The following is a 26,030-nucleotide window of genomic DNA, read 5'->3' on the forward strand; positions in this document are numbered from 1 at the left end:
TGGGTAGTCACGTGATGTCATTCCATGGTGTCCATCGTCTTACCAGTCCTTTTTGTTGCTGGGGTGATGTGTCGTATTGTGCGTTCGTTAACCGTGTTGCAGCAAGTATGATTGTTGGTAAGTTTTTGCACACGTTCAGGTCTTCCTGGGAGTGGAGCTGGGTCCGGGACACGCACTGTCAGAAAGCCTTGCCGGCCGCGGCGGGGTCCCCGAGCCCTCGCCGGACTCGGTCGTGGTGTCGCAGGTCAGGAGGCCCTTGGCTGTTGTGTGTAAGTTGCCTCGATTACCAGCGAGGTTGAATATTTTCTGTGACTTTATTGGTCAGTTGAGTTTCTCTGAGGACGCGCTAATCCACCCTTCATTCATTATTTAGTATTCATTCACATATCTGATTTCTCCGTGCCAATGCGCTGCTGTAAACCCCAGAGACGGGCAGTTAGAAAAGGAAGTTCGTGCCCTGCGAACGAGGAGGTACTTCCTGCTGCCGGGTGGTACCAGGAGGCGCGTACAGTCGACGCTTGTCATTCGTGGTAGTTGTGTGAAGTCATGTGAACCCGAGTCACTGGGCTCTGCCACGGCTCCTCGGGGAGATGCAGGTTAGGTTCCCGCCTCTGGCCACAGCGTTTTTGTCGCCGGATCGACCGATAACCTTGCTATTCGTGCGTCTCTGTTTAAAGACACCTGTGTTGTACAGTGATCCCTCCTTTTCTGTGGGGGCTAAGCTTCAAGAGCCCCAGTGGGTGCCCGAAGCCGCAGAAGGTACCAAACCCTGTACATACTGTCTCTTCCTGCACGTACCCCCCTGTGCTAAAGTTCACAGCTCCCTTCCGGCACACCCGGATGGCCGGCGTCACCGCCCCGGCGCTTTGGGGCCCCGGCCAGTGCGGGCGCGCACAGCGGGCAGGCAAGGGGGCTTGGAGCGCGAGGCTGCGGGGCTGGGGAAGCTGTGTCGGGCGGCCGGGGCCACCGTGAGGACCTCGTCCACGCTTGAGGGTAGTGGGAAGCCACTAGCAGGTTTCGTGATCCCGTCTGAGTGCCGAAAGGGCCACCGACGTGCGGAGCGACTCGGTCACATGCACGTCCCGTCTGCTACGATCTCTTTGGAGTTAGACCAGAGCGGTGGCCGTGGCGGCGTGAGACGCGGTTGGGTTACGGTGGCATCTCACGTTGAGCCGACAGGATGTGTCGGGGGGTTGGACGTGGGGTGGGAAGAGGAGTCAGAGACGGACCTCAGCTTCTGGTGCCTGACCCAACGGGGTGTGCGATGTACTGAGCTGAGACAGACGCGGGAAGGAAAAATGGAATTTAATAGTTCTTTCGGGTCTGTGAATTGTGGCGTGCCTGGCGGGCTTCCAGGCGGAGGCGATTTCCCAGGAGGCAGGTCTACAGTGCCGGGCCAGGAGCGAGGCGGGCGCGGGAGGCACTCGGTACGGACCCTGTGTCACGCCGGGCTGCAGGACAGGGCCAGTTGGGGGTTAAAACAGCAGGCGGGAGACCAGACGAGTAGGGTGTCCCGGGAGTCGAGGGCGGAGGGTCTGTCCTCCTGAGGGACCGGTGCTCGTCTGTCAGATGCCGAGAGCCGCGTGGTGTGAGGACTGAGGACTGACCGTCGGCTTCGGCAAAGGGCAGGTCCTCGGTGACTGAGCAAGGACAGCTCGGTGGAGCCGCGAGGACAAGGGAGTGGCTTCAAGAGAGCAGGGACGGCGACCAAGTGCAGACGAGGACTCGGCCTTCCGAAACACGCGGGGCCCGGCGGGGAAATGCGAGGTCAGGGTCCTCGCGATTTTAAGGTGAGAGGTGTCCTACTACGTGTGCGAGCCCGAGTGCTCCGTGGAGAGAGACGCATGGAAGCCACAGGTGAGGAGGGACAGCCACCCGCGCCCGTCTCCCCAGGGTGGGACCCAGTATGTCAGAGGAGGGAGTGGCCTTCCGCTCCAGACGAGTTTCTCGGTTTTAACTGTGGGGAAGACAGCGTGTGGCGTGCGGGTACAGATGTCGGGGAGTCTGACGGAGATGAGCAAGGCCTCGCGACTTTTCGCAGATGTGGCAGAATCTGTCGGCGGAGGGCGTGGGGGGGGAGGGCAGCTCTGAATCACGAGTCGGGGGAGCGGCCGTGCCGAGAGCCCAGTGGAGGCGCGTGCGTGGTCACAGGTGGAGCCGAGACCCACCAGCGTCGCCCATTTTCCTCTAGCCGAGTTTGCCGCTCCAGCGCAGGACAGAAAGGTGAGAAGTCGGAGGTGTCGTCAGACTCATGGGACAGAAAGAGGAAAGGAATCGAGGTTTCATGGAAAGGAAATGACGAGGGTGATGGACAGGAGGGGAGCAGGGACACGGGGCGGGTAGGTGGCAGTCGTTTGAAAAGTGGTGGCGGACCTCAGTGAACCGGAGGTGGGCTCACACCGCCCGTCGGGGCGAGCCGATTAGCAAGGCGCGTGCTTGAAACTGGGCTTTCGGAGGCAGCGCAGTGACTGGCGGGGACAGGCATGACGCGCGACGCGGCAGGACACGGCCGCGGTTGGGGGAGAAGTCCGCGCTCAGTGAGGAGGTGAGGGAACCAGCCCCACAAACGGCAGAAGGGGTCCCGACGGGAGGGAAGACAGCGAGCCAGGAGCCAGGGTCCTCAGGGAAAGGCGGGTGCGTGAAAATGCCACGTGACGGCAGAGGAACGGCCCCGGGGGTCGCCCGACGGTCCGCGCTTCGGGGCCGCTGCGGGGTCGCAAGGAGGATGGGGGAGCAGTGGCTGAAAGCATCGGGGAACCGGGAGGACGAAACGGCCACCGCGCGCCAGGGCTGTATGGGGAGCTGCTGCTTCAGGGGATGTTCACTGTCACATCGCACGGGGCAGGGAAGAGACCGTTTGCAGAAGTCTGGGACCCGGGAGGCCCTGCCAGTGACAGCCGTGCATTCCGGGGGGCACCGGCGGGCGAAGGCGTCGGACAGGCCTGGGAGACAGAGGAGTTAATGCCCCGGGAGGCTTAGAGGTCACAGGTAAACGAGAGCAGGTTCGTGTGGGAGCTCGGGAAGAGACGGGAGTCTCAGGGGTGCCCACGGCCCCCCACTTGGGGCGGGTGTCGACGAGGCATGTGAACAGGGAGCCTGAGGGGCTCTGAGGCCCCCTCAGTCCTTCGGGGGCAGAACTGGAGTCTCACGAATCTCTGTCTACTCGTTAAGTGTAAAGGTGCTAAACTTTGTCACGTGGTAATCTTGCTTTCCAGGTGACCATTTTTACCCGTTTGACAGAAGTTGTACATTTTAAGTCTTTTTTTAGTATTGTTTTAGCAAGGTCATTTCTACCCCAAAATACATATATTTACATATATCTCTAGAAACTAAGTTTCTCTCTCGCTGTCTCGTTCTCTCACGTGTGTGGGTGGAATCTTTAATTCTGTTGGAATGTGTTTTGATGTATTGCGTTGAGGTTTCTTTTTTTCCTCATTAGTAAATTCGTTTGAATACTATTTTTGAATCACCTCACTGAGCTTTAAGCATTCAGAATACACGTTCATACATCGTTCATAATAATTATTCAATTCCCATTGTAGGCTGAGGTTATATGGAAAAAAATTTAGTGACCAATTACAGAAGTCCAATTAAAGCATAAATACCAATTTCCCAGAAAAAAAAAAAAACACTAGGAGGAAAGTCTGTTAACTTTTAGCTGACTTTTCTCGCACTTTGCATCATCACGATGAAGCACACTGCAGGTCAGAGGGTGTGAAAAGTGGAAGACATGATCAGTTGTGTTTTATCCCAGTTTTATTGCGACGTAATTGACATAGGTCCTGTATACGTTTAAGGTGTGCAGAATAATGGCTCGGCTTACATATGAAACGATTACTGCATTGCTTTAGTTAACTCGGAGTTTTGCTGAGTTAACGCAAATGCAAACAACATTGAATGGAGTGGTTTCTCCAAATGCGGAGTCTGGGGGCCAAAAGAAAAATCGTGGGACCAGCCTGGTGGATTAGAGAATGCGTCCCAAAGAAGGAGTCATCCTCCGGCAGCCCCTGTGGGTGCCCTGCCACGGGTCCGAGCCACCCACCCTTGGCTGGCTCTGAAACAGGCCGCTCAGCGAGCTTCTCTGTGACTGTCTTTCTGGCCCATGTCTGCTCCCCCTCCCCCCCTTCCCCTTCCCCTTCCCCCCTGCTCTCCCCGAGCCCTCCACACACGTTGGGTTGCTTCTGTCCAAAGCAGGTCCGTGAAAAGGTGCTCGTTACCGTCCGCAAAGCAGCACAAGGGCTCCAGGGACAGCAGTTGTCCTGGGGAAGTTTAAAGCCAACAGGATTCAATATAACCACAGAAGCAAGAGGGGCTCATCAGGAGGACGAGAACGATGCACAGCGTCAGACCTCACGATGAAAACGCACCTTCTGCCCCGGTACCGCAGGCACCTAACGGCGTGCCGAAGTGCCCTTGCCAGCTCTCTCGTTACTAAACCCTTCCCCCCGGGCTGGGAGGCAGAGGCCACCCACGTGTCTGCAGCTCCCTGGTTAATGCGGCCCCAGCCAAGGGGGGCCAAACCAGGCCTTTTCAGCATTGGCGTCCCCCGGACGACGGGACTCGCGGTCACTGCCGAGGATCCCCGTGCTTGGTCATTAATGGAGAAATTCTGTATTTAAAATTTCCGTTCTGTACTGAGTCATCCATTGCAGATTTTGCCCATGTAGTAATTATAGCGGATTCCAATGATCAGACCAGCCTATACTCTAGTATAAGTGAATATATTGTTCAACTAAGTGTAGATAAACTATCATTATGCTCACAGATATAAATGATAATTATGATAATCTGTTTTTTACTGAGGTAGTTGAGCGTCTCCTTATTTAAAGTGTGTATTTGATTTCCTCGTCTGGGAAAAACTCATGTGAGTCCTTCGAGAGAGAATAATTTTTGGTTTTATAAAAAAAAAAAAAAAAAGCAATGAAACATGGGCTCATTTCTCTGAGCAGGTAACTAAATATGACGGTGCGCTGGGTGCCCTTAATGCAACTTGCAAGGGAATACAAATTGGTCCCGGCCACTGGCATGGATGGATGCATTAAGGCCCTCGCAGACGGACAACGAGGCGGAAGAGTTAAAACCTCAAGGAAAACCTTTTTTGCGTCTCGAGTTCTGTATTAGTTTGATATGTCCACTTAATTGCTCAGCAAGATAGGAAAAAAGAAAATTGGTTTCTCTGTCCTCGTCAGTAGTATTAGACATTTCCAGTTCTTTGTGTTACATTAAAAATCCGTTCAGCAGTTTTTCCATACCCAAACACTGTGTTTCGACACACTTCATGACCTTTATCGATCAATCATTAGAATACAAATCAAATAAGTAAAATATGAAGCCAGGCCTTCAAAATCTGGGGCCAGCAACCCTGCCCCAGAGAGTCCGTGACTCCCTTGGCCTGAGAATATATTCATTCCGGGTTAGAGGTCCTTAGCTTCCCACTCACATTTTCACAGGGCTCCACGGACCCCTACGCTGTCTCTTGGGAAGTTTATCTTAAAAGTTTGTCTCAAAATGACGTTTAAAAAGTGAGGATTGTTTATGGGACTGGGTTCTAGATGCACTCCATGGTGCAGAAGTAGCCACAAATAAGATAAGCTAAGAGCACGGACGATTTATAGTTTTTCCAACATCAAGGTTTCTTAAAGACCCCTCCAAGTTCCCAGTAGCAAGCAAGCAAGAGCATCAGCAGCTTCTGGTCGCGGAGGTCCTAAGTGTAGGCGCCTGCCTCACAAACGCTTCCTGTTTCAGCCCTGAGGTCTGTCCCATCTTCCCTCAGTCAGGCCGCGACCTGTTTTCTATGCCCACCTTGGCTGGGAGCCTCGCTGTTCCTTTCAAATAGAATCGCCCCTAACTATCCTTAGGATGGGGAAGGCCTGTGTGTGCGAAACTCGGGAACTTGAGCTGTATCTCAAAGGGGTCTCCTTTGGGACCTACAATGATCACTGACAGAAAACGGTCTCTTCCCTCAAGGAGCTCAGAGCGTGGTGTAAATACAGGCAGCTGCCAAGTGGAAGGGTGCGCTTCCTAAGTCCCCATGGCGACAGTAATGGCGAATATCACGCCTTCTTCATCTCGAAAAGGCTCCATGGAAACGCTAAATGATCTTGGGCCTTAATTCACCCCATTTTCTTGTTCGCACGGTAAGCTATCCTTAAGTGTGATGGAAAGTCTGGCATTCTGAGGGGCATCAGAAAGACCCCTGCCGGAGGGTATTTTGGGGGCTCCCTGTCCCACTGCCTGCCTCCCCCCCCCCCCACAGTGTATCTCCTTCAGGGCGCCTAACTCGACAGCAGAGGATGTTAGCAGCGGTAATTCGACGACCGAGCCCCGGCCAGCAGCGCCAGGGCATCCCTCCGGAGCCAGCCTGGTGAGGCGCTGGGCTCTGGTCCTCCCAGGTCATTAACTTCTACGCACGGTAAAGTCCCTGCCAGCGACCGGGTGCCTACTATGTGACCGTGACCTTGGCGGCAGTGAACAGTGCCCTGCTGTTACTGGGTTGCCCTGTTCTCCGTCTGCACAGGGAGTTGCGTGTTACCATCTGCTAGGAAAACAGGGGTGTGGCCGGTGGGCCAGGGGGGCCGAGAGCCACCGGGAAGCCGCGGCCTCTGCGCGCCCCCGGCGCCTGCGCTTCCACGGGCTTCTCGGCGCCGGCCGCGCGGCTCCCCTGGTCCGTCGGGCAGAGCCGGGGCGCTGCGTGTGCGTTTGGGGGTCTCAGGTTTCCCGAGACTGCCCTTGTCCGTGGGCCACCCTGTTTCCACCGCAGCCTGTGCACGCGGTGGGTGACGGCGCGGGCTCCCGGCAGGCTGTGTGCCCGTGTCCCCCAATTGCACGGAAACCGTGGGTGGTTAAAAGGAAGCTCCGCGGAGGTCGCCCCCAGAAAAACGAGCACCCCCGTCCCTGGGTGGGCTCGAACCACCAACCTTTCGGTTAACAGCCGAACGCGCTAACCGATTGCGCCACAGAGACTCGGCTGGGCAGAAGGCCCCGCGCCGCGTACAGATGCCCGCGGGCGCGCCTCTCCTGCCGCGCCAGCCCCGGGGGAGCGCGGCGAAGCGGGGGCGCGCCCCGACCCGCTCTGCGCCGCCGCGGCCCCGCGGGGCGGCCATGGCACGCCCGCCAGCCTGGGACCCGGAGCGCCTGGGACCGGGCGACGGCCCTGCGGGAGGAGGCCGAGCGCCCTGTGGGCCTGGCGGCCGCGGGCGCCGCACCCAGCCTGGGGCGCTTACCCGCGCGGCGAGTGAGTGCGCGTGCGCGCAACTGTGCGAGTGTGGGTGCGTGCATCTGTGTGTACGTGTATGTGAGTGCATACGCGAGTGAGTGCGCGTGTGTGCGCGTGAGTGTGCCTGCGCGAGTACATACACGAGTGTGTGTGCATGTGTGAGTGTGCACGTGAGTGTGCACGCCTGAGTGCGTGTGCATGTGTAAGTGTGTGCATGTGAGTGTGCTTGCGCGAGTGTGTGCACGTGAGTGTGCCTGCCTGAGTGCGCGTGCATGTGTAAGTGTGTACGCGTGAGTGTGCCTGCGTGAGTGTGTGCGTGTGTGTGTACAGGAGTGTGCCTGGGTGTGCGTGCAGGTGAGTGTGTGCATGTGAGTGTGCCTGCATGAGTGCATACGCGCGTGCGTCTGCGTACATGAGTGTGCACCTGACTGTGCGTGCAGGTGAGTGTGTGCATGTGAGTGTGCCTGCATGAGTGCATATACGCGTGCGTCTGCGTACATGAGTGTGCACCTGACTGTGCCTGCCTGAGTGCATGTGTACGTGTAAGTGTGCGCGTGAGTGTGCATGCGTGTGTGAGTGTGCACCTGCCTGAGTGCGCGTGTATGTGTATGTGTATGTGTATGCTCGTGAGTGTGCCTGTGTGTGTGCATACATGAGTCTGTGCATGTGAGTGTGCATGTGTGTGTGAATGTGTGCCTCCCTGAGTGTGCGTGCATATGTGAGCGTGTGCATGTGTGTGTGCTCGCCTGAGTGTGTGTGCGACTGCATGTGCACCCGATGTCCCCCCACACACACACCGTTGTCCCTAATCACCCCGGACACCTCCAGGGCAGGTCCTAGCACGTGTCTAAACTCGCTGCCCTCCTCTCCGAGCCTGGTACATAAACCGATTGTTCCACCTTCAAGAACCAGAGACCCCCACTGGGGAACTCCGGCCTCTGTGGCGGTTCCACGGCCTCGGGGACATTCGAAAGGGCGTTGTGGAGGGAGTGACCAGTGAGGTAGGCCATCCGTAGGTCTCGGCCCCAGAAGGCCCGCTTCCGCTGACCGCTGGCCCAACCTGCGGACACCAAGGTGCCAAGTTCCTGGGGCGGGGGCGGGGCGGTCCACTGTGCCACAGTGTCTCCAGCTCACTGGGACCCGTCCCGGCCTGTCCTCTCCTGTCCTCTCCTCGCCCTGCGTGATGGGGGACCCGCTCCGCACAGTGAATCCGCCCGGCGGGAGCCACATTCAGTGTGACCCACGGGCGAGGGGCCCTCGTGGCCCCGTCCCCACCCCCCTCCTCACGGTTCCTTTTCTCTTTATTTCAACCCTGTTCTGAGCTCCACGGTCCAGCGGCCCGTCCGCCATGAGGGCCACCCCACCACCACGCATTTCCAGAATGTCCCACCTTCCCGAACTGCACCCTGTCCCCGGGGGACCCCAACTGCTTCCTCCCTCCCCTTCTCCCGGCCCCACAGCCACCATCTACTTCCCGTCTCGATGACTGGACTCCGGGGACTTCGCGTAAGTGGCATCTCACAGCATCTGTCCTTCCGTGACCATCTGGCTTCACTGAGCATAAAGTCCTCAAGGTTCATCCGCGTTTTAGCCCGTTTCAGAATTTCGTTGCTTTTTTTTTTCTTTTTAAGGCCAAATCATACTGCACTGTGCACCCGGGCCATGATTTCTCTATGCATCCACCCGTCCGTCCACACCGGGGGGGGGGGGGGGTGCTCCCACTCGGGTCCACCCCTCCGTCAACACCGGGGGGTGCTCCCACTCCGGTCGCTATGAGGAATGCTGCAGTGAACTCAGCGAGCACGTATCTCTTCGAAGCCTTGCTCTCAGTTCTCTCCGGCGCGCACCCACAAGTGCACGTGACGACGCACACGATAATCCCGCCGGCAGTTTTTCGAGGAGCCGCCGTACCACGTGCCACCGCGGCCGCGTCATTTCGCCTTCCCGCCAGCGGTGTGCCAGGGCGTCTGTTTCCCCACATCCTCCTCCGACACTCATCTCCTTCCTTCCTTTCTCCATCCTTCCCTCCCTCTCTCACAGCCGTCCCAATGGGTGCGAAGTGTCATCTCGTTGTGCTTTTGATGTGTACTTCCCTAATGGTCAGCGACGTTGAGCATCTCTGCGCTGGGTTCTAGACCCTTCCGCTCCCTGCTTCCTCGGAGCTGGAGGCTGCATCGTTGAGCCGTCTTGCAAGGCGAGATGAAGGAATCTTCCGGATGAAGAGGGACCATCTCGAGAATCTGCCGTCACCAGGTACTAGCTTATCTGTGCCGGCTCACTGTCAGAGTCGGTTATGTTTATCCGGGCTCCGGAGGGCTAGTTACGGTACTGGTGCTCGTGAGTGGCCCCTGTGTGACCAAGAAACTGATGACCTGCACCTTGGAAATATTGGAACAGATACTGTTTCCCAAACCTCATTTGTAAGGGCGAATTTAAAATTACGCTAACTTCGTGGGATTTTTTTATTTGCATTTTCAGTTTCTTCTTAAGAACGGTGAGGATTTCTTATTAAGTGTGTAAACGATGATCTCTATCTGTGTGTGTGATTTCTCTCAAACAAGTGAGATCTTTCAGATGTGTCAGAAATAGAAATTTATTTTTCTATAACTCCGTTCAGTTTCTGGTTTGATTTCTCGTTCTTCTGATGCCAAAAAAAAAGGCAATCTCGGTTGATCCAATCCCGGGTTCCCACTGTTCCCTTTCCTGGAGCCGTTCCCAAGTGCCAAGGCTTCGGAGGGAGCTCGCCCGCCGGGCGTTTGGGTCACCCGTGCACACAGACCGCAGAAGAGGCAGGTCTGCTCCTGCCGCGGGGCCCGTGGCGCCCTCTCTTGAGAAGTCGGCTTTGTTGCCTCGGCCGTCGAATAGTCACCCCTAACACAGTCCCCTCTGCCATGGACTGAACGTCTGTACCCCCAGCATCCACGTGTTGAAATCTAATCTCCAACGTGATGGTGTTTGGACGGGGGGCCCATGGGTGGAGCCCTCGTCGATGGGATTAGCGCCCTTTTAAGAAGCCGCAGAGAACTAGCTCCATCTTTTCCCACCAGGTGAGGACACAGGGAAAGGGCCACAGTCCACGGCCCGGAGGAGGGCGCTCGCCCAGCCCTCCCACGCTGGCACCCTGACCCCGGACGTCCAGCCTCCAGAAGGAGGAGAAAGAAAAGTCCGTTGCGGATCAGCCACCCGCTCTGCGGTGGTTCGTATTAGTGGCCTGAGCTGTCTAAGCTGGGAGCCCGACCTTCTTTATTCTTATCCACGTCCCTCGCACACCCCAGACTGTGGGATACACCCGTGGTTGTAAAGTTTCTCCGTCCCCAGACTGTGGGATACACTCGTGGTTGTAAAGTTTTGGAGGCGCCTGTGCGGAAGGAAGAAAAGGAAATAGACAGTAAGCGTGCTCTCGGTGCCTCAACTCCCATCGGAAGGTCTGGGGAGGTCCTTTCAGTCATACTCGTTTGGGAATAATCGAATTTTCTCTGTTAGGCCGAGCTCCGTCTCGCCTCCCCCATATTCCTGAGGGTACAACGGTTTTCCGACAGGCCAGGAATGTTTATGCAGCCATCGGAATTCTCGAACTATAACACAGGTGTTCGGGACCTGGAGGGTTCTGTCCCTTGAAATTACAGTCTCGCCTGGAACCTCCCGCTCAGACGCAAACTCCAGGAAGACAGAGATTTTAGTCACCTCTGTCCCCTGCGCCTGCACCGGTGCCTGGCACACAGCAGGCTCTCAGTCACCACGTGCCGAATCAACGGGTAAATGAGAACCGGAAACCGGAAGCCGGAAACGATAAAAGGTGACAGAAAAATTACATTCCTAATGTATAAGGAGCACTTACCATGTAATTATAAAATAAACTCTTTACGACTGAACTAAAAACAAACAAACAAACAAAAAACCAAGGGAACAAAAAAAGGTGGGGCCATGGACATTTCCAAAAGAAGAAATGCGTGATCAACATAACCATAAAAGTTTAGCCTCGCTAGTCATTGACATTAAGATCACACGATATAAAAAATTTCCTTTTCCCAAATGGCAAAGAAGAAAAAGAGATAATACTAAAAATGCTATCGCGGGCGGGCGTAGCTAGAGGCCCCTGTCGCACAGACTGGTGAGGGTAAACTCGGAATGTCATTTCTGGTTAGCAGGCCGATGATGTACACGTTAAAGGACGTCCATACCCGATCGCTTTAGAAATTCTATGTTAGCAACCTACCCTCAGGAAGCAACCAGGGACGCATGTGACATTCTAGGAGTTATTTATAATAGTGATAAACAGCAAACAACCGAAACGCCCAGCGACAGGAGAAAACGATAAATTGTGATGCGTTTAGAAAACGGAGTATTAAATATAGAGAAGTCAAAAATGATATTCTCAAAGAACGTTGGCGGTGCGGTCCTGGTGGGCAGGGTGCCGTCTGCGGGGCGGGGTCCCTGTCCTGTTGAGGGAGAGGTGAGATGGGGAGCTGTGTAGTCACGACACCTGCTGGCCGCTCGGGTCCCCCGTGAGTGCTGCGGCTGGGAGCGCCCCATGCGCCCGCTCGTCCTGGGCCATGCCAGCTGTGCGTGTGAGGTGATCGCTGTGACTGCGATCGAAGCCTGCGGGCGCGGGAGCGTGTGCAGAGGGACCAGGCGAGAGGAAGGGCCAGGCCCCGGCCGCGGCGGGGCTCCCGCGGCCTCGCCCGACACCCCGACCCGCCCGGCCTCTCCCGGGTGAGCCCGAACTGTGGTGCGCGTGCGTGTGCATGTGTGCACGCATGCACACACGTGCTGTATTTGGAAAAGCCTCCCAAACAGGATTCGTGGTGGTCTCTGGAAGGTGATTTCTGGTTTCCTCTTCACCCCCTTTTCACTACTTTCTCAAGCGTTTGCAGCCAGTGGCATTTTCGAGGAGCCGGTGAGGACGGGAGGTAGCAGTGATTTCCCTAAATTTCAGACGGGGTGGTGGGTGGTTATTTTTGGCCAGATCGCCACGTGGGGAGAGGCGTGCCGTCTGCGAGTGGGGACCGTCGTCTGGGCTGTGCACACACGGGTCTTCGCCAAGCGCGGTACAAGTGTCATGATGGTACTTCTCCAACTCCGTTTGTCACCCGCCGTGAGGGAAGGGTGTCGGAGGGACACATCGACCCCTCTCGGTGTCCGTGATGCCGCAGCGTGTGACTCCTCGGGAGCGAACGTGCTTCCACTTAAAAAGAATTGGAGAACCTGAAACTTTAGGCGACTTTCACATTCTTTTTAATTTTTTAAAACACCTCTTGGCACGATTTTGTTTCTTTTTTTACGAGTTTTTTTTTTTTTCCATTTGAGTTGAGACGACTACAGTTGTGTTGAATATTTGTAAACAGACTATGAAACATTTAGCGCGTTTTGGGCTAAGTGACAGCCAGCAGGTGATTATCGAATCTCGTGAGGACCGGGGCTCGATGCTTCGGGGACCTCCCGTCACCCCAGGACTGTGAGACGTCATTCCTGCCCACAGATCCCTCTCCTCTACTCCAAGAACCAAGTCGTGAAGAACAGTTCCCAGGCAGCAGGTGACAGCTGCAGTCTGGGGTGGGAGCGGTCACCGAGCGCGCAATTAGACCCGTGCAGGGGGTGGAGGGGTGGGCGCTGGGCCGGTCCCCGGCTGGGTCCTTCACCCGTGAGAAGAAGGAGCAGGCTTGGACATAAGTTCAGCCCGGAGGAAGTGGAGGGTGACATGGAGCTCGGCGGGGCACAGAGACAGCTCACTGGTGACCGGCTGGAGGGTCTCACGTCCCAGGCTAGGAGACGGGCATCACGAATGGTTCGTGACGGGGGACATGGTAAGCGACTCGAATGCTCGTCGAAGGGGCAGTGCACGAGCTGCTGTGGGAGGTTTACGCAATGTGCGGGGAGCAGGCCTCGAACGGGGGCGAGCCCGGATGCCGGGGCGGGCTGGGGGAGGCGCAGAAGCCGGAAGGAGGGGACCAGGGGGTGACAGTTCCCGTAGACCAGGTGTGAAGTGAGGAGGCCCCACGAGTGTGGAGCCGGGATAACGGCGGCCCCGGAATGCAGAATGGAGGGACGGCATCGGGACGCCCCGGGGTGACGGGCTTCGAGACCTTCCCGTCTCCAGCTGGACGAGCACACGCCTTTGTACACTCACTCCCTCCTGGCATGTTGTCATTTTTACTGATTCGTCTAAATTTAATACACATATGATAAGGAGGTCTTCCATTTTTAACAATCTGCATTTCTTTAATTGCTTCGGAGGCCGTTCATTTTTTTTCCCTCCAGCGATTTATTCTGCCAATAAACATGGAATCCTCCCGTGGGCACTTTCTATTTGTCTAATAAACCAAAGTAAAAAAAAATGAGAAAGGAATCCCCTGATGATGGATGGGACATGTTGATCAGCACCAGGGTTGCAGAGAGGACTGGAATGTGGTCCAGGTCCTGGAGCAGCTGGCGCTGGGCCGGGGAGCTCGGGCCAGGGAGCTCGGGCCGGGGAGCTCGGGCCGGGGAGCTCGGGCCGGGGAGCTGGGGCCGCGGAGCTCGGGCCGGGGAGCTCAGGCCGGGGAGCTCGGGCCCGTCCGTGGAAAGGATGAACGTCGTCTTTCCCGGTGTGTGCCGTGCCGCGCAGCCACACAGATGCCGAAGGAGTGTCACCCGGAGAGGTCAGGACTGACTCGGCCACAAGAATAGATGTGTTTCTCTCATTCCTTTAAAAAGTCACCCCTTCCGGGGTGGGATGCAGCATCTGGGGTCGGGGATGGGAGTTCTGGTGGGCAGGAGGGGTAGTGGGGGCAAGTGGTGAGGGACTTGGAGAAAGGCGGGGCCTGCCAGGCCCCCTGGGTCCCCTGAGGCACGCCTGGGCCTCCATGGGCAGTCTCCACTCCTGGACCAGCTGTTCCAAAGGGTGTGTCCGCTCAGCTTTCTTTTGGGAAAATGAAGGCAGGGAGGAAGCTTCCAGCAAAAAGGGTCCAAGGGGAAGGTGTTTTACACGCTTAGCATGTTGCGCCGTCTTTCTCTACGGAGTCAGTCCTAAAAAAGGCTGTTTCTCCGACCGTGGTCCTCAAAGGAGGCAGCGTCCTCTGCCACAGAACCGTGCATTCTGTCCCCCGTCGACTGCTGGTGGCGTCAGACCCTGCGTGAGGTGCCGAGCTGTGGGGGGAGACCCTCGCCTCTGGGACGGGGGTCTCAGAGATCCCGCGTTCCCCTTCGTCAGTCAGCCAGGCAGGGGTCGTGGTGCTGCTGTCTGGCCGGCGCGGAGGAATCTGGGGGCTCGGCCCGCAGTGCTGAGCAGGTGCGGAGGCCCCGCTTCCTGTCGCCGCCTGGCGGCCAGTGCCCACCGACGGCCACTGGGGGGAAGGAGGGGGACCCAGAGTGACAGCAGCGTGGCCACCGCGGGCAGGGCAGGGGAAAGCCAGGGTTCCTGCAAAGCCTGGGCGGGGCGCGGGGAGGGGGACGGAGGGGCGGGGCGGGGAGGGGGCGAGGAGGTGGGGGGGAGCCCCCGTCACTCATGGGGCCCACGGTAAGCAGGTGCTGAGACGTGGCCTCCGGCGGCGGAACAGCCTGTCTCGCTGGAGGAGAAGGCGCTGCGGGGAGCAGGAAGGACACAGGAAGCGGCGGGTCAGGTGCAGCGGGCCCGGGGTGGGCCGGGCGGGCCCAGCTGCAGGAGCACTGCGGCCCCGAGGGGCAGTGGCCGGCGCGGGGCAGAGCCTCGGAAGAATCGTCTGCTTTCCCTCTGCCCGCACTTCCTCGCCCCGCGGGCCATGATCAGCGCCCAGGACAGGCGGGGGGAAGCCGGGCCCAGACGGCTCGCAACATGGGGAGGAGTGTCCCGCGGGTGCCTCCGGGTCAGGGAGGGGACGTCCCTCCTTCTGGTCATCTCCCTCGGAGCCGTAGGGGGGCGCCCCTGGGCGGTGGCCGCTCTGGGCAAACGTCATGGAGAAAGGGAGGTCAGCTGTGCAGCCGGTGAGGAACCGGTGCATGTACATGCGTGCATGTGTGTGTGCGTATGTGCACATGTGTGAATGTGCGCATATGTCTGTGTGTATGTGCACATGTTTGAGTGTGTGTCTGTGCGTGCACATGTGTGTGCATGTGTCTGCGTGTGTGTCTCTGCGTGCATGTGTGCACGCATGTGTGAGTGTGCACATATGTATGTGTGTGCATGTGTGCACCATGTGTGAGTGTGTGTTGGCGTGTGTGCATGTGTGTGCGTGCATGCATGTATGTGTGCATGTGCGCACATGTGTGTATATGTCTCTGTGTGAGTGTGCGTGCGTGCACATGTGTGTGTGCGGGTTTTTATGTGTGAGCGTGTATGTGTCTGCGTGTGAGTGTATGGGCGTGTGTGTATGCGCATGTGTGCGCATGTGTGCGCATGTGTGTGAATGCTCATGTGTGCGTGTGTCTGTGTGTGTGCATACGTGCGTGGGTGTGGGCGTGCGTGAGCGTGTTTGCATGTGAATGTGTGAGAGTGCGCGCGTGTGTAAGTGTGCATGGATGAGTGTGTGTGCGCATGCGCATGTGTGACTGTGTGTGCTTGTGTGCGTGTATGTGTCTGTGTGGGTGTGTGTGCACATGCGTGTGAACACATGTGTGTGCACTTGTGTGCGTGTGTCCGCGTGTGAGTGTGTATGCGTGCGTGCCTGCGTGCACGGAGCCAGGTCTCCAGCATGTGTTCCCCAAACTTTGTACCTGGCACCCTCACAGGGGACTTCCAGACGGGGCGGTGGGCTCTGGCCTTTGGCCTCCTTTGCCAGACCCTCTGGGACCCCGCCCCGTCTGTGGGGTTGCCACGGCGCCCCCAGCCCCTCGCCTCAGATGCCGGATGCCGGCCGGGACCTCGGCCCCCCTCTGCTCTGGGTTGGAGGCAGCCCGAGGCCAGGAGCCCCAGCCCCACGCAGAGCAGAGCCGCACCTCCCCCGCCTACATCGAGGCCAGGAGCGTGCGATGCTTCAGAGCCCGGAACCACGGTCAGGGCAGGAATGTCACACATTCACGATGGCAGTGCCACAGGGCGCAGGGAAGAGAAACTGGGTGCTGGACGTGGAGGTTTATTCTAAGGACGGGCGTGGCAGGAAAGACCAGTATAGCTCCTGGAGCGGAGAGTGGGTGGCAGGGAGGACGTGGGTGTCAGAAGGGGGGGGCAGGGCGAGAGTGGCAGCCCCGGGAAAGCGGAAGTCGGGGGCAGGAAGCCGGGGCAGACGCCGCCAGCCATCTCGCCACCCCCCCCCACCCCCGCGCTGTGCTCCGCCGCTGGGGACCCACAGAGCCTCAGCCTCCGACCAACGCGGCCCTCGTCTGTCCTTCTACAGCCGGGCCATTGGAAAGTACCTTTTGTTCGTTTTTTTTTTTTTTCTTCCGATACTCTGATTTGGGACGTTTGGCAAAAAAAGAAGCCGGGGCCTCATGCATGCTGCCCTGCTAAGATGAAAGTACAGGGGCTGGTCCAAACCATTACTTTTCTTAAAAGTTATTTGCAGAAAGAAAAATTTCCGTGATTGTTCTGGCTTTATCGTCATTTTTGCCACGTTCGGGATAGAGTTTACAATTCGATGCAACCTAACCACGTGCCCACAGGGGCGGGTGGTGAGAGTTTTGCGCTCAGGTCCTTTCTGTTTGCTGGGGATCGGCCACCGCAGCCCAGGGCCCGGGGCTGTTAGGTCGGAATGTGCCACCCGTTGGCTCTGTGACAGGGCCCTGGGCTAGCTGTCACCTCTGGGCCAGAGGCGCCTGCGGCATAAGCCGCCCTCTCTGCCTCTTCCCTTGGCTCACACCCCAACTAGAAACCCAAATAGACATTTTCTCTGACAGTTGCCCATCCTCATTGGTCAAAATGTGCCCCGAGGAAGATTCGCTTAACATTCCTTTTTGCACCAAACCAGTTTGATTGGGGCCAAGCGAGAAAGCCCTGAGGGAGGCTAGAGAAAGGGGGGCATTCCTTGTCACCTCGGGACCATAACCGCAATTGCGTATAATCCTTTCGATGCCCAGGGACATTTCCTGAAGCATCCCCGGCTAATGAGACAGGAGAGAGGTGGACTCGGTAAGGGACAGAGCGTTTGCGCCGAGTTCAGACCGGGGACATCTCGGTGTCCTACGTGAGCAGGGGACAGTACCCACAAAGCTGGGCCGGGGCAGGCAGGGCCCCCTTCACGGTGGGAGGGACAGTGGGGTTCGGCCGAGCAACATCCTCCGTCACTCTGAACGTATGGGGGCTTCCCCGGAATTTGGGGGTTTTTTTGGAGCTTTGCACTTAATTTGCAGCCGAGCGCACGGTGGAAAAAGGGGATGACATGTATATCCAGGAACTCTGGGGAGAGGACACCCCACGGGGCTCTGAGCCACGTGCCCAGGTCTCACTCACGCTTTCCAGGTCATCTTCTGACGGGAGAGGAGAGGAGGGAGCAGGAAGAGCAGCCAGAAGCCGCCTTGGGGCTTTCTCCCCTCACACAGGGGACCGGGGGAGCCTAGGGTAAGAAGGACCCCCTAACCAGAGCCGCTAACCCCCCCAGAAACATCGCGACCGCCGTGGCTGCTGAGCAGTTTCTTCTGCTTCTAAACCAAAGCTTTCCCAGGAGAGCTATGGCCCCCGCCAAGGAAAAGAAGAATTAAAGACAGCGAGCCATCACCGTATGGTCACCATCTGCTCCGCCACCACCTCCGGCTCCACAGGCGTTTGCCCGGCGTCTGTCCTGGGCCCGCGGCTGGTCTTGGTAACAGAACCTCGTGGTCGTGTTTCCATGGGAACCGCGTGGGGGCCGAGGAGCACCCTGGGCTCAGACTGCAAGGTCTTGATGGTAAGAACGTGAGGGCCCACACCCGCCCACCTGGGGTGGCGTGCTTCGGGTGTTCCCGGAGCCTCGGGCACGCTGGCCTGGGGTGTAGGAGAGGATCTGGGGAGAACGTCTGTCCTGGAGGCAGCAGCAAACGGACAAGGGAAGGTATCTTCCGGAAGAGGGTCCCACACCGCCATGCGCGACGCTGCTCTGGGCTAAAACCATAGCGAGCAGGTGACTCCTCAAGAGAAACAAGGACAGACACAGAATGCCGGCAGGGCCTCAGGAGGACTAGGGGCGCCCGTATTCGTCCCCTCCCTTCTCCTTAGCGAAGCCACCTCCCCCGGGAGTTTGGGCCTCTTGGACCTTCCAAGACACAGCTGGTTACGTTCACACACCCAGCTCCCCGGCTGCGGGTTTCTGAAGCTCGTCCGTCCCACGGTGCCGATAGCTCACCCGCCTCTGGCCCTTGGGTGGCCCCTCGGGAATGCACATACGTGCCCCGTTGTCACCAAAGGACCCACCCCAGCGCTCAGGCTTTTGGGGGCGCCTTCCCAGCGACTCGCATGGGCGATCGACACGATGGTGTTAGCACACGCCTGGAGGCCGGAGGCGGCCACACTGCGCGCCCCCCTGCCCCTCTCGCCTCTTCACGTCGCCGTCATAATCTCCGCCGTTCACCCTGCTTTTCCTGCCCCCCCCCCACATCCACGGGGGTCGCATTGGGCTGCGTTAGCAGAAACCTGACCGCACGGACGTAACCACACAGGGAGGGTAGTTTCTTTTCGTGACCCCAAGGACATGATGTCAATGCCACACATTTCGGTGAGTTTCGGCACAGGTGATGCGGCTATGCGAAAGCACCCCATCAAAATAGGGGTGTTTTTGTCACCCTAGACAGCAACCTCGCACCTTTCTTGTGAATTCCGCACCCTCTTCCCCCGCCCAGGGGGCACTCACTGCGGCTCGTCGTGTAAGTAAGAACAGCACAGAAGGCATTCTTTCGTGTCTGACTTCTTTTGTTCAACGTCACGTTCATAAGATTCCCTTACGCCGTCGAATGAATCGGCAGGTTTTCCTTTTTCATGGCTAAATCGTATTCCTCTAAATTCGTTTCTCCGTTCGCTATTGTTAAATATTTGAACCGTGTTCCATTTTTCGCCTATTACAAATGAAGCAGTGAAAACATTCTTGCGCAAGTTAGCTTTCGTTTATCTTGTATTCATTTTGGGGGGCCGGTAAATAACCGGAAGCAAAACGGCCGGGCAGTGAGTAGACGCACCCCGACGGCCACGAGAACCGGCTTTCCCGGCGGGGCGCACTGCCCTCACGCGCCCACCGACACTTTGTGCCGCCGGCTGTGAACGTCCTAGCCGAGCCGGCGGACGTGGACCCTCGCTGGGGCTGTAATCACACTTCTCCGCCGTTTCGCCTGCTTATTGGCCATTTCTATAGCTTCCTGTGACGTGCTCCTAAACCCGTTTGCTCATTCTTTAACATTGTCGGGCTATCTTTTTCTTTGTTTCTTTTCTCTTATTTCCCTTATATAATAGCATACATATTCTGGATACAGCTCTTGATTAGATAAATGTCCTGTGACTATTTCCTCCCGGTGTGTGGTTTGCCTTTCCACTTTCTGAACGCCTCTTGACGCGTGAGAACTTTAAAGTTTGGCGGAGTTTCCCATAGGTCGGGTTTTAATTTTGGGGGCCAGCACGTCTCTATTTCTGGGCTCTCTGTTGTGTTCCGTCGATCTATTGGTCCACTTCCTGCTGCTTTCCGCTTTCCTGACTCAGGGCTATTATCTTGTTTCCAGAGATGGTTGACCAGGGCCGGTGGACCTGTCCAAGGCAGTCGCCTGTTCAGAGCCAGGCTCCTCGTAGCTTTCCACTCCACCGCCTTACGCAAGTTGATTTTGTTTTCCAGGCAGCAAGATGGTTGTTGTTGTTGTTGTTGTTGGCACTGTATTTCAGCCCCTGTTAGGAAGTGGAGGACAAGTAGGAGAAGGGCCTGGCTGAGTTCCCCCCCTTTAGATCCGAAGTAAAAAAAAAAAAGGCAAATATAGAAAAACCTGCCATAGAAACCTTCCCGAGCCCCAGCTAGATCGCAGAAGCCAGAAGTGGCCTCACAGCTCCGAGCGGCCGTGGGGACCGGGGAGAGGGCTATTTACGTGCTGTGCGCTGGCCGCGTCCGTGAACCAGCCCCTGCGTGAGGGGCGGGGTCCCCCCTAGTGGGGTGCCTTCCCGGGATAAATGTGAAGACCGAGGATAAAGAGAAACACCCGGAACATTTTTTTTTTATTGTGTTTTGCCTCTCCGGCTAATTCTCTATCGGTGTCAGCGAAGGGTTACGCAGAAGGGTGTAAGGTTCGTGGGGAGTTTTTCAAATGATATGATGGCCCATCCACAAGGCGACCTGATCTGTGACAAAAACAACATCAATCTCTTATTCAGATCATCAAGTAAGTTTTGCAAATTTTGGATCTTTGAACACCGCCTGCCTCCTTCATGCCTTAAATTAATGACGTCTTGGAAACTCAAAGCCAGGGAAAGACTTACGGCAAATACTCGGGTCCCAGAGGTGTCGGTGAGCACAGCCCGCTTCTGTTCAGAGCCCACTCTGTGTGCACCTAGTGACCGCAAAGGGCTCTTGCGGGTGACAGTCTTACCACGTCCCAGAGCGGGCGCTGCTCACGGCGCAGCATGGACATAGGACTGTTTCTTGCCCGCGGGGCGGATAAATCCGCGCCCACGGCTTGCTGTCGAGGCATTCGGGGAGTCTGCCGCATCCCATCCTGGTTCCCGGGAGACGCGGAGCTCAGCGACAGTGACCAGGCAAGGGCCTCGTAGGCGGCAACCCAAACGTGGTGCTGTCCGGCGGGATGGACTGAGACAGAAGGGTCCCCCCTCACAGGTCACGGGGAGATCTGGGCACCACAGAGAATCCGCTGAGCCGGCACCGCCGGCCCCACCTGCTGGGTTAGTGACCTCGAGCTGAGCTGCTGTAACCTGCGAGGCTCTCTGGGTCCTGGAGCCCAAGCACCCAAAACCCAGGTGTCAGCAGGCGCCCCCTCCGCGGGCTCCTGCGAGGTCGTGTTCCGTGGTTTTCCCTTAGGTTCCGACGTCGTCGCCCTTGGGGTCCCTTGGCTCGTGGATGGGTCCCTCCAATCTCTGCCTCCTTTGTCACGGGCCCTTCTCTGTCAAGCACCTGTCTCCCTATCTGTCCTTCTTTGGATAAGGGCCCGCCCACTGCAGTGCGGCCTCATCTCCACTAAGTACATCTGCGGTGACCTTATTTGCAAATAAGGTGCCAGGCGTTAGGACCTGGGACGTATTTGGGGTGCGCGAGTCAAGCCGTCGCGGCTGCCAGGACCTGTCGTGGGGTTCGTAAACTGAGCCAGGCCCGAGAACAAAGCCAAGCTCGGAGGAGGGACATGGTCCCCTCACATCGGGCGTTGGGCTGGACGGGGCGACTGCCCCAGATGACGGCGGAGGCCATCTCACCGCCGGGGACTCTGAACTGCAAGGGGACGCCCCCCACCTCCCTGCTCCAGCTCCGGGGCCCAGCTCCGCTTGGAGGGAGAAGCCGACCCACAGAGGCACGGAGCGGGAGGCAGGGGCAGCCCGCGGGCGGGGGGCGGGGGGGGGGGGTGTCCTGCTGCTGGATGTGCTCCCGCCGCGTGGGGGGAGGGAGCCCACACGCCTTCGTTTCTGTCCTCAGTTTCCTCCACTCCTGACCTGGCAGACGTCGGGCAGAGACAGGCCCCGCGTGCATTTGACCAAAACGCGAGGCGCCGGATTTCCTAAGACACAGGAAGGTACACCGTCTGCAGACGTGGGGGGCGGGGGCTGGGAAGTGGGGGTGCTGGTGCTGGTGCAGGGGAGGAGATGCGGGGGCTGGGACGGCCGGCCCCAGGGGCGTGGTGAGACCGGCCCGCCCGGTGGAGTGACAGAGGTTGGGAAAGAGGAAGTGTCCACACCAAGTGCTGTCCTTCCACAGACCTGAGGCTGTGAGGCTTCCTCCCCACAAGGTGCCAGGGAACAAGGAAGTGAGGAAACCAGCAGCCTGGCCCCCTCCCCCCACTGCCCGAACCCCACAGGAAGAAATGGCACCTACCCCCTCCTGGCCTGGGGGAGCTGGGGAGGCGGGAGGCACCAGAAAGGGTCAGAAGTCACTTCCCTTCACCTGGGGTCGTGGAGGTGACGCAGTAGCAGCCTGGCAGGGCAGAGGCTGGAGCTGTGGGGTGCCTCTCGTCCCCCCTCCCCCACCTCTGTCCCCGGCTTCCCTCCCGCCCCCGCCCCCTGCCCCCCCGCCCTGGCATGGCAGCGTCCTTACTTGTCTGGGCCGTTCTGTGAGAGCCATGCAGATCTGCCTTCACCGCGAGCCGGGGCATTTGGGGACATCGACAGGGACCAAAGGTGCCGGACTCGACCACAGCTGTCTCAGCGTGCACGGGGTGGCCCGAAGACCTCTGCATCTGAAGTCTTTAGGCCCCTTGGGGGACATTTACGCCGTCGCCATCCCTGAGCGGTAGTACAGGGGTGTGTGTGCGCGTGTGCACGTGTGTGCTGAGGACACTTTCTGCACGTCCCCTACAGATCTGCCCGGGCCCCACGGCCTCACGCAGAGGTTTCCAGGCTCCCAGAAGTGGTGCTTGGAGCTGGGTGGTCTCGGGACATGCTCCCAGCCCCGCGGCTTCCAAATCCAGTTCCTTCTAAAGTCGGGATCCGTCAGTGCGACTCACAGGTCACGCTTCCGGGCGGGCGGTGGGCATGTGGCCCGACAGACCCGGGCGAACCCCAGAGCCCCTCTCCGCCCCTTCGGCGGGAGAAGCCAAGCCTTCCTTCGTGTGCCCTCCCTCCCGCCACGTCTGGGCTGGGGGGTCGCGGGGGCCGCCCATGGCTGGGGAGGCAGGGGCCCCTGCGTGGCCAGATCCGTTCCCCACGGCTGTGGCACACACAGGCTGTGGGGGGGCTGTCCACTTCCTTGGTTTGCCACCGCGCTCCTCCTCCGGGTTGACTTGCGGCCTTGGACGGGCCGCCTAGCCCCCTGGGCTTGCCCGGAACAACCAGATCTCGCCGACTTTGCAGTCAGATAGGTCTGGCTCTGAGTTCATGTTTGAACTTGCTGCGTGACCGCTGCCAGGTCACTGGGCTGTCTGAGTCGCACTCTCCCGTCTGGAAAAACGGCAGTAATGACAGGCGTTGTCCCCACTCAACGAGACAGCGGGCACCCGGTACGTGGTATAGAGCCTGGAATGTTCATCGCGCCTGACCATCTCTCTGTGACTCTGTGAGCATGGTCATGCCACGTGGCCCTGGCCGAAGTGGAGGTGGTGAGTGCCTTCGCGGGCCCGGGGGCTGCAGCGTGTCCTGCCCGGTCCTGCCTGCTCCCCCACCAGCTGCTGCCCAGCTCCAGGGAGAGCCCCGAGCCTGGGGACAGCCACCCTCACGCTGGGAGGAGCCCATCTTCCGGGGTGTGTTCAGAGGCTGGGACATTTCGCAAAGTTCCCCGTGGAGTTTCCTTCAGTGACGTGTTAACGGGCTTCTCTCCAGGACCTTACATTCAGGCAAGCGGCCCCTTGATTTTATAATATCGCACACTATCGAATGTCGTAGATTACCCAAAGCCCCCAGGCCACCCAAACAGATCTGTAAGTGGCTTGCAGCAGCCTTCACACACAATGCGAATTGTAATATCTCTCGGGATATGTGAGAACATCTGTTTTTCCTCCACTGCGGTAAACAGAGAAGGGTCTCCTGGGATATCATTTAAAAAGACTTAATGCAACGTTCAGGAATGATAAGCAGAGTATGATCACAGTCGAAAGGGAGTGCGAGCACTTCAGATTAACGACGTTGGAACCCCGTGTTTAATGCAGTGTCAAAAGTTGACAATTAAGCGTGTAGGAGTCAGGAAATTCAATTAAAAATGATCACGGTCGTACGAATTTAGCCACATCCTGCATTAGTTATGAAATCCATTGAACACCACAAACAATGATGTGTTCAGCGGGTTTGTTCCAAAGGAAAACAGGAACCAAAACGCGTAACCGCTCTGCGGACTCCGCTCGTGCGGTCGGGCCGAGCCGGCCAGGGAAGGCGTGTAACCCTGGAGCCTTTGAATGCCCAGTCACCGAATCTGAGCCCTCTGTTTGCTTGCCTGTTGCACAATTTCTGTCAATAAAAGGAGGACAGAAAGACAAACAAAGGTGCTTTTCTCTCTCCCCCCTGCTGACCCCTGAAAAGACCCAGTGCCCACATCTGAGGGCGTCTCCGATGTCTGTCTCCGCCTGTCCGTGGAGAGGACTGCTCTTTGAGTTTAGGGCTTGTAATTCAGTGTGGATGCCGAACCCCTGATCTTGGGCTGGGCGACCCCGTGGCCGTTCATCTGAGGGCGAATGAAGCCAGTGCTTCCCTTGTCCCCTCGTCGAGTCTGCTCTGTCGCCAGCCAGCTGGACACATGCGGTGATCTGCAGGGGACGGGCGCGGATCCCTGGCGTGCCCCTGAGTGCGGCCGGCCTCCTCTGAGGGGCATCACCAGGCAGGGTCGGGAGCTGCGCTGCTGGTCAGACCTTCCCTGGGAACGGCCAGGTCGCCCAGCCCTGGGAACTCCAGCTACACACCCAAGCGATCCCGAAAAGCGCTGTGACAATGACGACCCCGAGAGGGTCTCAGGGTATGGCGCGGCGTGCCGTCGGAAATCGAGACTTGCTCTGCATTCCTCTTCCTCTCCCCCATGCCATCCTGAGGCTCTCGGTGACTAATCAATAAACAGCCCTCGAGTTCACCAACTCCCGGCCGGGGCCTCTGCTACCCCGACAACCTACTCTACCGACTTTTGTCCACTGACCGCACGGCGGCCCCCGACCCCTCTCCCTGCCTTCCTGCCGGCCCCTCCCATCTCTTCTCCACAGCGTAGCTGGAGTGGTCTTCTAAAATGCAAACCTGGTCTCCAGACTCCCCCACCCACCTCAAATCCTCGGTGGACCTCCCTTCATCCCCAGGTTCATTTCCAGACTCCCCAGTGGGACCGGCAAGGCCCCCCTCCCCCTCCCCCAGGACCTCTCTATCTAGTTTCCAGCGAACCGCAGAACTTTTCAGTTCCTCAGCTGCATTGCGATCTTTTTCCTGCCCAGAATCTTCGAATACGTGACTTCCTCTCCCCTCATCCCTTTGTCAAGCCGATACCTACTCGCCCCTCGAGTCTCATCTTAGATGCCGCCTCCTCTGGGAAGACGTGCGCGACGTCTTCCGTGAGCAAGACGGGAAGCGGGGGCCCCCCCGCGCCGGCGCCCCCGCATCCCGGACGCCGTCGGCGCGGCAACGTGCCGCGATCCTCGTCTCTTCCGAAGCCGGGGACAGCTGCGCGACCGCGTTCCGGCCAGTGAGGTCAAAACCAAAATTCGTAGGGTAAGGCTTCCAGGAAAGCCATCGGAAACGCTGGTTCCTCTTTTCGCCTCGCACTCCCTCTCCTTCTTGCTTCCGAAAAGGAAGAGCACACAGCGGGAGCCCCGGAAGCCACCTCGGACGATCGGGGGGGGGGGGGAGGCCGGTGAGACGGGACAAAGGGAGGGCGCCTGGGTCTTTGACGACCCTGGAGCTGCCGCCACAGCCCCAGGCTGCCTACCGCCAGAGTCCCTTGACAGGAGGGAAAAATAAACCTTTACGCATCTGGCCATCGTCATTTCGTGTGTGTGTGTGTTTTTTTTCCTGCTTATAAGCAAATGAACTTAATCCTTTTATATATATATAATATAATATAATATAATATAATATAATATAATATAATATAATATAATATATATGTTATATATTTTACACACACACACACACACACACACACACTACTTTCTGGGTCTACTTTGCTCAGTACCAAACCAGCGGTATGTAGGCTCAATACGTATTTTTTGAATGAGTGAACAGATACGAGGAGACAGGTTATGCACCATTTTGGCCGCCTGCCTAGCTGTCATCCGATCCTCTTTAGGACTGTCCAGGTCCGTGGGACCGTATCTAATTCCACGATGATTCGATTATTCCTTGAATAGGTCAGTCGGAGAG

General features: G+C 57.8%; 1 protein-coding gene and 1 non-coding gene across 2 annotated transcripts; one reads left to right on the plus strand and one right to left on the minus strand.

Annotated features, from left to right (window-relative positions):
• Positions 1-563: 563 nt before the first annotated feature.
• LOC118609335 lies at positions 564-9,823 on the plus strand. Its single transcript, XM_036228411.1, has 2 exons — positions 564-6,412; positions 9,257-9,823. The coding sequence occupies exon 1, from the start codon at positions 591-593 to the stop codon at positions 1,545-1,547; it is 957 nt and encodes a 318-aa protein (XP_036084304.1). The 5' UTR covers positions 564-590; the 3' UTR covers positions 1,548-6,412; positions 9,257-9,823.
• Positions 6,890-6,963, minus strand: TRNAN-GUU. The gene has a single exon. It is a non-coding gene; the product is annotated as a tRNA-Asn (tRNA).
• Positions 9,824-26,030: the final 16,207 nt, after the last annotated feature.

This window comes from Rousettus aegyptiacus, unplaced genomic scaffold (genome assembly GCF_014176215.1).
Source record: "Rousettus aegyptiacus isolate mRouAeg1 unplaced genomic scaffold, mRouAeg1.p scaffold_m13_p_11, whole genome shotgun sequence".
Classification (NCBI taxonomy): Eukaryota; Metazoa; Chordata; class Mammalia; order Chiroptera; family Pteropodidae; genus Rousettus; species Rousettus aegyptiacus.